We start from the raw sequence: 8,406 nt of genomic DNA on the forward strand, positions 1-8,406 counted from the left end.
AATAAATGCTTAGTATGGAATCGCATTCCCTTTTGATTTCTTTAAAAGATCAATCCTTTTAGACATGCTCTCAACCAAAGTGGAACACTGTGGAGAGGAGATGCTATTCCATTCACTTTGCACACCTTCCCACAGTTTGTCATTATTCGAAAAGGTTCTTCTAGCCAATGCACAAGATATTATGGACCAAATATTCTTGATTGGGTTTAAATCGGGGCTTTGATCTGGCCAAAATATCACATTAATTGAATTATCAGAAAACCATTTTTTTTGTGACTTTAGCAGTGTGTGCAGGGGCATTATCATGTTGAAAAATAATGTTCTGGGATATTCCCAGCTTCTGGTAACAGTCTTATTTCTAATATTTGAATGTATTCCTTTGCATTGATTGACTTCTTACATTTAATATGTTCCCCAACTCCTGCTGCAGTAAAAGTTCCCCATACCATTATCCCTCCATTCCCGTATTTAACTGTCGTTTTTATACAACTTGGCAAAAATCTTTCTCAAGTTCTTCGATTGCACCGTTCGGGAGCATCACTAACAAGACAAAATCTTGATTCATTTAACCAGAAAACATTCCTGAACCAGTCTGTATCTTTCTTGCCATAACACGAGAAAAATCTTTCTATCATTGATGTTCTTCTTAGATAAAAATGGCTTCTTTGCACACCTTTTAGAAGAAAACCCCATTTCTTTCATTCATCTGGATATTATATATCTAGAAAGAGAATTTCCAACCGTTTTGAATTCTTTGCTATGGTTAACATAAGTTTTCTTTCAATCCTTCAAAACAGTTAATTTAAGCATGAGATCATCCTTCAAAGTGGATGCTCTAGGACGACCAGATCCAGATTTCCCTTTTACCAAGCTTTTGACTTTGAACAAAGCGCTTCACTACAGAAAGAGATGTTTTCACATTTTCTTTTCTTAAAATATCAAAACTCTGCTTGTAAATCATTTTCAACTGCCTTAATCCTGCAATTCGTTTTTTTTTTTATATCCTTGCCAAGATGCGGTCTTACCATTTTTAGGATTAATTTTTCTACTTATTATTATATGCTATAATAATAATGATCTGCAAAATAGAAATTTTCAGTTAAAATTAACAAAAATTCATAGAAGAATATTGAAAAATCGACTTCTTCCTTCTTTCACACTTGGCCCATTTTTTTTTTTGCTCATGAGTGTATATATTGGGTACAATATAATAATCAATAGAGAATTTGCTTTATAATAATAAATATGAAATCTGCATGAATTAAAATAAGCATATATTACGACTGGGCAACACCGGGTGGTCTGCTAGTATACATATATATATTTATTAGAATAATAGTGACATATTCTATGGTCCCTATTTACAATGTCTCCCCACGGGACAGAGTTAGACACCAGAGTCGTTTTTTAACGTGGAGAAAAGGAACAAAAATAATTAATTAAACATTTCTATGAAACTTACCAATAACAAGACTCGAGACGGGAGTATTTTCAGCGGCAACTTGTAACCAACCACCGGGAGCAGCACACAAGTCGACAACGACACGAGACTTTTGAAGAAACTCGAATTTACGATTCAACTGGATTAATTTAAAAGCAGCACGAGAACGGTATCCTGAAACGAGAATTGCATACGATCAGCGGAAAGAAAAAATTGCATACGATCAGCGGAAAGAAAAAATTGCATACGATCAGCGGAAAGAAAAAATTGCATGCCATTAGCGGAAAGAAAAAAAAAAGTACAAAATAAAAATGAATTGGATAAGCTTTAAAAAAAGAAGAAAATTTCCTGATGAAGTCAATGTCATTTTCTGCTTCCACTTTCTTATTATTCCTTTTCTCTATCTACTTCCAAAGTTTAGAAGTTCTGCAGAAGAAACTATTAGACTAGAAGGCTTTCTTACATCTAGGAATTTCTACTGTGTAGAGGTGAGATTTTGCTGCTTGTCAGGTTTGTCAAGGTTATTTACGTCGAAGGGGTACAAGGGTTTGTAGTTCGTCAGAGCATCCACCATTAAAATACTTGTAGAACAAGCAGAGGCATGCAACATTTCATTAATGGGACAAAGGCCGAAGCTTAGATGACAGTTCAAGACCTATCAGGTTCCTTTGTTTTTGAGTTTTTGTTAGCGTTGGACCAAACACGAGTTCCATGTCTAATTTGACTATTGCAAAACACATCTTTAGTTGACCACCTCGGCGCTTCCTCCAACCAGTGGGTGCCACCAGTTTATAGATAAACTTTTGATGTCGAGGCTCATCAAGAAGTTACGCAAAAGCCACTCACAATCAATCAAGCATTACCCTGACACATTCATACATTAATGGAGTGACATGGTTTTTGAAAGTCCTGTATTGTTGTCATGGTGATTGCCAACGGTAGATTGAGAAGTCTGGTTCTTAAGAGGAACCCATTTGGTAAGCAAAAAAGGAAGTTCTCAAAACCTTACACACACAGAGACAAGTCTCGTACTTCTGCATTTATCAACCCCCGGTTTTCACAGAAGTTACTCAGGTGTGCCCGGCAGATGACGGGAATAACCAGGTAAATGTTATTACAAAAAACGTTAAATTGTTACAACCTCCCCTCCTTCCAACATTAAGAATAGCGATGACCACTGAAATTCATCTATATATAATATTTTGATTGCAGAAATTCACTTCTGAACCAATGTATCGAAGGTTTGCAACAACAGATGCCACATACAAATTCGATGCATCTACCCTGACAGCCACTATCTTATGTAGCTTACAACCACCATTTCTGTCACATTCACTCATAATAAAATGCTACATTAGATCCGATGAGCAACATCTACAGAGGAAGAAGTTCCTATTTTTCTCTCTCAATATTTAGTGCTCTCACCACTACCAATTCTACATTTTTCAACTATAGTGTGATTACATCCTCCATAACTGGCTGACATAGCATATTCTTTTCAATTTCGGAATCCTAAATAATAACTGCTCCCTAGCCATGTTCCGCTCTTTCTGATTGGCTGAGATCTGCCATTCTCATATTCCAGAATGAAACTAATTCCTAAATAAACGAACACTTCTAAAAGTTTACAAAAATGGCATTGTTCTCTCCATGAGATACTAGTGCTAAAAAAATTAAGAGAAGAAATACAAACATATTAACCACTTATAAACAGACAATTAAATACTGATAACTTTATTTACTGGAACAAATATACACAAGTAAAAAAACTTTATATACATAACGTCTTCTCCGTCTTTGTTTGAACGTCAGAAACACTAAAAAAAAATGTAAACACAGCAATGGATTGGAAATGTAAACATGTACAAAATACTGACATAGCACTATCCCCCCCCCCAAATAAAAACCTGCCCTAAAAAAAAATAAATAAATTAAGAAAAACATGTTTTTTTTTTTTTTGTCATTTTTGACATTTACTATTCCGGTTGACAATTAGATTTTTTTTTTTGACACCGATTACCTTCGCTGCAGTTTTAAAATAAATTTCATTGCACACGGAAACAATTATATACTTGTGTTTTCACCGATTTTAAATTCTGTGGAGTATTTTATTAAATTTTCTTTTCTGACTGATGCTCGAAATTGTTCACATGTAAATCTTGGGGAACGGGGGGGGGGGGGGAATTTGTACATTAGGTCTACCTCCACAATTTTCTTTAGACTTTTATAGGTTTTCAACTATGTTGATTAAGAAAATCTTTCAAACTTTGTGGAGACAAGTACTTAGAGATATAAAGACCTGTATTATGCACTGTAATTCACTGGCTGCCAGGTTTGTACGCACATACGGTAAATAAATCTTCTTGTCTCCTACCAACACTGTTATCCCCCCCCCCCAAAAAAAAAACTTGTTCTTTACGTGGGGAGATTGGCGTTGTCTATTCCAAAAGCTGTTCTTAACATGGTGAGTTCAGAATGTCTATTCCAAACGCTGTTCTTCTTAACATGACAATACTCAAAGAAGTGAAGTGAAAAAAGTCATAATTGCTTTTTTTTTTTACACGTTAAAAAAAGACAAAACTGGAATTTACTTTGATACAATTGGTGGAAGAGTTAAAAAGAAGAGGAAGACTTGAACAACAAACAAACAGCTAGGACTGTCACCACTGATTTCAATCACTCTAAATAGTTCATATACAGTGAGAACCCCAAACTTCTAAAACTCCTGTTTTCACATTCCATTATTATTCTAACGGACAATTTTTTTGTAATTTTATTAATTCATAGCGATTTACACATTCCCTTAATTGGTTTTCTTCGATTAAAACAGTATGTGCAGGTTATCGCCCCAAACCAGCACTAATCGCCAGTGAAAGCCAGATTATTTCATTTTGGCCATGACCGCCAGTGTCCACAATTGTTCAGGAACAGCAGTGACTACCAACAACAACTGTAATTTACTTTTGGGTGAGGAGGGGGCAAGTTTCCACTGGACAATGCCGGTTAACGGATCCTGCTAGTTAAGTAATGCATTGGAAAAAATGTTTTAATATCCAGAAAATTACTTGTCGACCGTTTCCGGTTCTTCCCATCATCTGCCGGGCACGCCCAAGTAACTTTGTGGAAATTGTGGGTTGATAAAATGCAGAAGTATCATCCGTCTATCTTGATAAAGTCAATTCGACTTTCGTTAAAAATCACATTTCTTTGTTTACAATGAATAAAGTGGTGTACACCAAAGACCAATTAGCCTACTAACCTCTCAACTGGCCCAAGGCACGTTCATCAATATATATCCAAGGACCAGTGCACCTCCATCACTCCTCCTAGTACATATATGCTAATCCCCCCTCAGATGTAAAATGGCAGAGACGAAGGCACTTTAGGGTAGAACTGAACCTCTCTTGGCATTGGTGCTTCCTTTAATTTTTTCAATAACATGTGTGTGTGTGTGTAAAAATATTTGGTGCTAGTGCACTTATTGATCCATGCTATTTTTTAAATGGTATTTTCAAGTTTAATTAGTTTTATTATATTTGTTTTTATTAAATTGTAAGGTTAAAGTACAGGATCGGTACAAAACACCCTCCCAATGTTAAAAATGGCTTTCTAAATAATAACATTATTACAGCACGGATCAATAAGTGCACTAGCACCAAGTATTTAACCGATAAACTCCTCAACTACTGGTCACATAACACTGAAATTAACAGGAAATAGTAATCATACACCAAATATTGTTTATAACGAGTAAAATCTTTGTTTGGATGGATGAATAATGCGTACAGAAATATGTTGGCAAATTGAAATGCAAAATGTTCAACTTACTATTTTCAACGTGACAAGTAAGTACATAATATTATTTTTGCTTAAAACATACTCATGCTGATGCACTTCTCTGTCTATATAAAAGCCAAGTACGTCCAAAGATGGAGTACTGCTACCACATCCGAGCAGGAGCTGCCTTGACAGAGTACAAAATAGATTTGTGGCTTAGTGGGCGATGCCCTTTTCTCTTCCCTGCAACCTCTCTCCCACAGAAGAGACGTTGCAAGCCTGTCTGTTTTATCATTATTTCCATGGCAAGAAGTGCTCATCTGAGTTCCAATCTCTGGTCCCCCCCTCGCCAATTTTTCACGATAAACACCAGTCTAGCTGAAACCACTGTCATTAATTTTCCCCACTCTTTATCTGTGTCTAAATCAAAACGTAGATTCCACGAACAAAGCTTCTTTCTTTGAAGTGCAGTGCACGCTTGTGGAACTCTCTTCCGTTTGCCTGTTTCCCACCTGACTACAACTTGGATGTCATCAAGTCTAACATAAACAAATTTCTGATGAACCGCCCCCGCCCCCTTAAGTAAGACACTTTATCAAATCTCTAATACTAACGATTACTACAATACTATCCCACTGATTACTGTACACACAATAACCCTTATTCCCGAGTGGCCTCCAGGCCTTGATAAGTGGTGACCATGACCACCACCACCATGTAAAAAAAAAAAAAAAAAAAATCCATCTGTTGACTATCTTAACAAGCACCGAAAATACTGATAAAAATCCAAATAAATGTCAGGCGAATATTTATTTGTGTTGAAAATTTAATTCCAACAAGAATGAACTGGATGCTCCGAGATGGGGCCGGTATAAAGGATTGTAAAATGATCGTTATTTCGGGACCCCAACTCGGAAGTCAGTTAACACCTAAATGATGACAGATGACACGTCGTCTCCGTGGTGAGTTGCTGGACAAGAAACTCAGAAAGGAACCAAGAACACCCGCACGTAGCGCCCCTACGACTTCTCCCAGTCCATCGCTAATCTAATCACCATTCATCGATGACACCGTAGGGTAGAACCGACCCTCCGGATCTCCACCCCCCCCCCCCTCTTGGCATTATGCTTCCCTTATTTTTTCAACATTAGGTAGGTAGAAGAGAAATTCATCTTATTTTTGGTAGCATTTATTTGTTAGGTGCTAGTGCACTTACCGATCCGTGCAATTTTTTTTAATCAAGTTTAATTAAAGTTTTTTTTTTTTAATCAATTGTAAGGTTAAAGTATAGAATAGGTACAAAACACCCTCCCCTCCCCATGTTAAAAATGCCTTTTTAAATAATAACGTTATTATTTCAGCACGGATCAATAAGTGCACTAATACAATTTGTTATAGTTGTTATTTGAACAGTTTTTCGGTTTGTTGTCTATAGTAAAACATACCCGAAGTTCGTCCGCGGCAAGGAAAAGTTAGCAAGCCCATCTCCTCATATTAAGAATGTGTTTCTAAAATTACCAGGGGGTGTTAAACTGTACAAGTACCTGAGGGATGGGGACTATTACGACCGGAGCTCAGGATAATGGTCCCAATGTTTTCTAAAACCATTAAAATATCTCCCTTTTGGAGACGGGAGTGATTCTATAAAATTACCCGTAAACAGTTCGTGTCACATGTAAATTTAACACGAGCCATAATAAGTTACAACACTTCGAATACGAAGTAAACAAACACAAATTATGTCGAGATCAACTTAATAAAAATAACATTCCGGTGTTTGAGATTTAAATCAGCCAAAGAGAATTTTCTAAACGAAAAAGAAAGTCTACTACATTATATTTCGTGTTTCGCCATTTTAAAACTCGTTCACACGTGGTCACCAGGAGTTTCAATAAAAAGAGATCGTCCGAAACAACAAACAAATGACGCAGCTGAAATAAAATTACTGCATTAAATAAACTGATTGATTTACTTACCAGTTTCCTTAGCGAGTTTATAAAATCTATCCTTACGGGCTTTTCCAAGTTTGGCCTTCTTACCCATCTTGGATCATGCACGGAAAATAAATGTGGGAGAAGTAAAGGAAAACTGTATGTAACCAGGGGAGAGAACTCTAAACGGTGCACATAAAAAAAACTTCGCGTTTAAATTAAAATTCCGGTGCAATACAAAGTTATGTTAAAAAAACAAAATTTGACATAAGAAATCATGATTTATATTATTTTATTGGGTAATCAGAAGAACAGTTGACTCAAAGTCCGAAGTAAACAGTGTCAGATAAAAAAAATTGCATTAGCCTCAATTATTTTTGCATAAAATAATAAATAAAATATTACTGTTGTTTTTAGTATTATATAAATATATTACTGTATGAAATATCTATTGATTTTTTTTATTTTTTAGAAAAACAGAATAACTATTTATCTATCATTGTGTGCCGCAGACATTAAGTCGCCTGTTTTTCTGGTTCACCATTTTATCATTGGGACCAGTAAAAAATATGCTCCATCTGATCAGACATTACTGCTAGTATATATCATGAACGATGATGTACTACATTACCCTGCAAAATAAGGGATAATGCCTGGGAGGATGGTCTCATGATAACGGAAAAAATACTAAACTACCTCTCCCTCTCAAAATAAAGGAGGATGGAATTATAACAAAAGAGATATTACAATGCACCTCTCCAAAGGAGAGGGTAATTCCTGGGATGATAATCTCATGATAACAGAATAGACACTATATTACCAAGCCCCCAAAGAAAAGGAGGAGGTAGTGCATAGCAGAATGGTATTATGATGACGGCACAAACACTACACTACTCTTTGCCCAGAATTGAGCCTTGAAAGATAGTACATAAGTTTGAAAAATGAAATAATATACTAAATTGATCATTATATGATAGTGTATCAGTTGCAGTTGCATGAAAAGTCTATTTTATTTATCTATCTGGTCGGGCTTTCTCTCTCCAGATATCCCTGTCTTCCATCATCTTCCATCAACTGCCTTAGATATTGTGGGAACATGATGAGAATTGGCAGCGAACCGGATGTTAACGCATCCACCATGAGAGACAAAATAAAAAATCGTTGTTTGCACATGGCTCCACGCATCGTTTCCGCTTGGGAAGAAAAAAATAAGATAACCACAAAATAATTATCAACCAATGGCAGAGCTCCACGCCT

The 8,406-nt window shown here is 36.1% G+C and overlaps 1 protein-coding gene across 1 annotated transcript in view; it reads right to left on the reverse strand.

Annotated features, from left to right (window-relative positions):
• The window catches only part of LOC145255644 (pre-rRNA 2'-O-ribose RNA methyltransferase FTSJ3-like), a 113,939-nt gene extending 106,579 nt beyond the window's left edge, over positions 1-7,360 (reverse strand). The window contains exons 1-2 of the mRNA XM_080114184.1: positions 7,195-7,360; positions 1,463-1,615 (exon numbers count right to left, since the gene is read on the reverse strand). Coding sequence (XP_079970310.1) covers positions 1,463-1,615; positions 7,195-7,261 — 220 coding nt within the window. The 5' untranslated portion in view covers positions 7,262-7,360. The remainder of the gene's footprint in view (positions 1-1,462; positions 1,616-7,194) is intronic.
• Between the last annotated feature and the right edge of the window lie 1,046 nt (positions 7,361-8,406).

The sequence above is a fragment of the Euprymna scolopes genome, chromosome 31 (assembly GCF_053919585.1).
Source record: "Euprymna scolopes isolate OS-2025 chromosome 31, ASM5391958v1, whole genome shotgun sequence".
In the NCBI taxonomy this organism is placed as follows: domain Eukaryota; kingdom Metazoa; phylum Mollusca; class Cephalopoda; order Sepiida; family Sepiolidae; genus Euprymna; species Euprymna scolopes.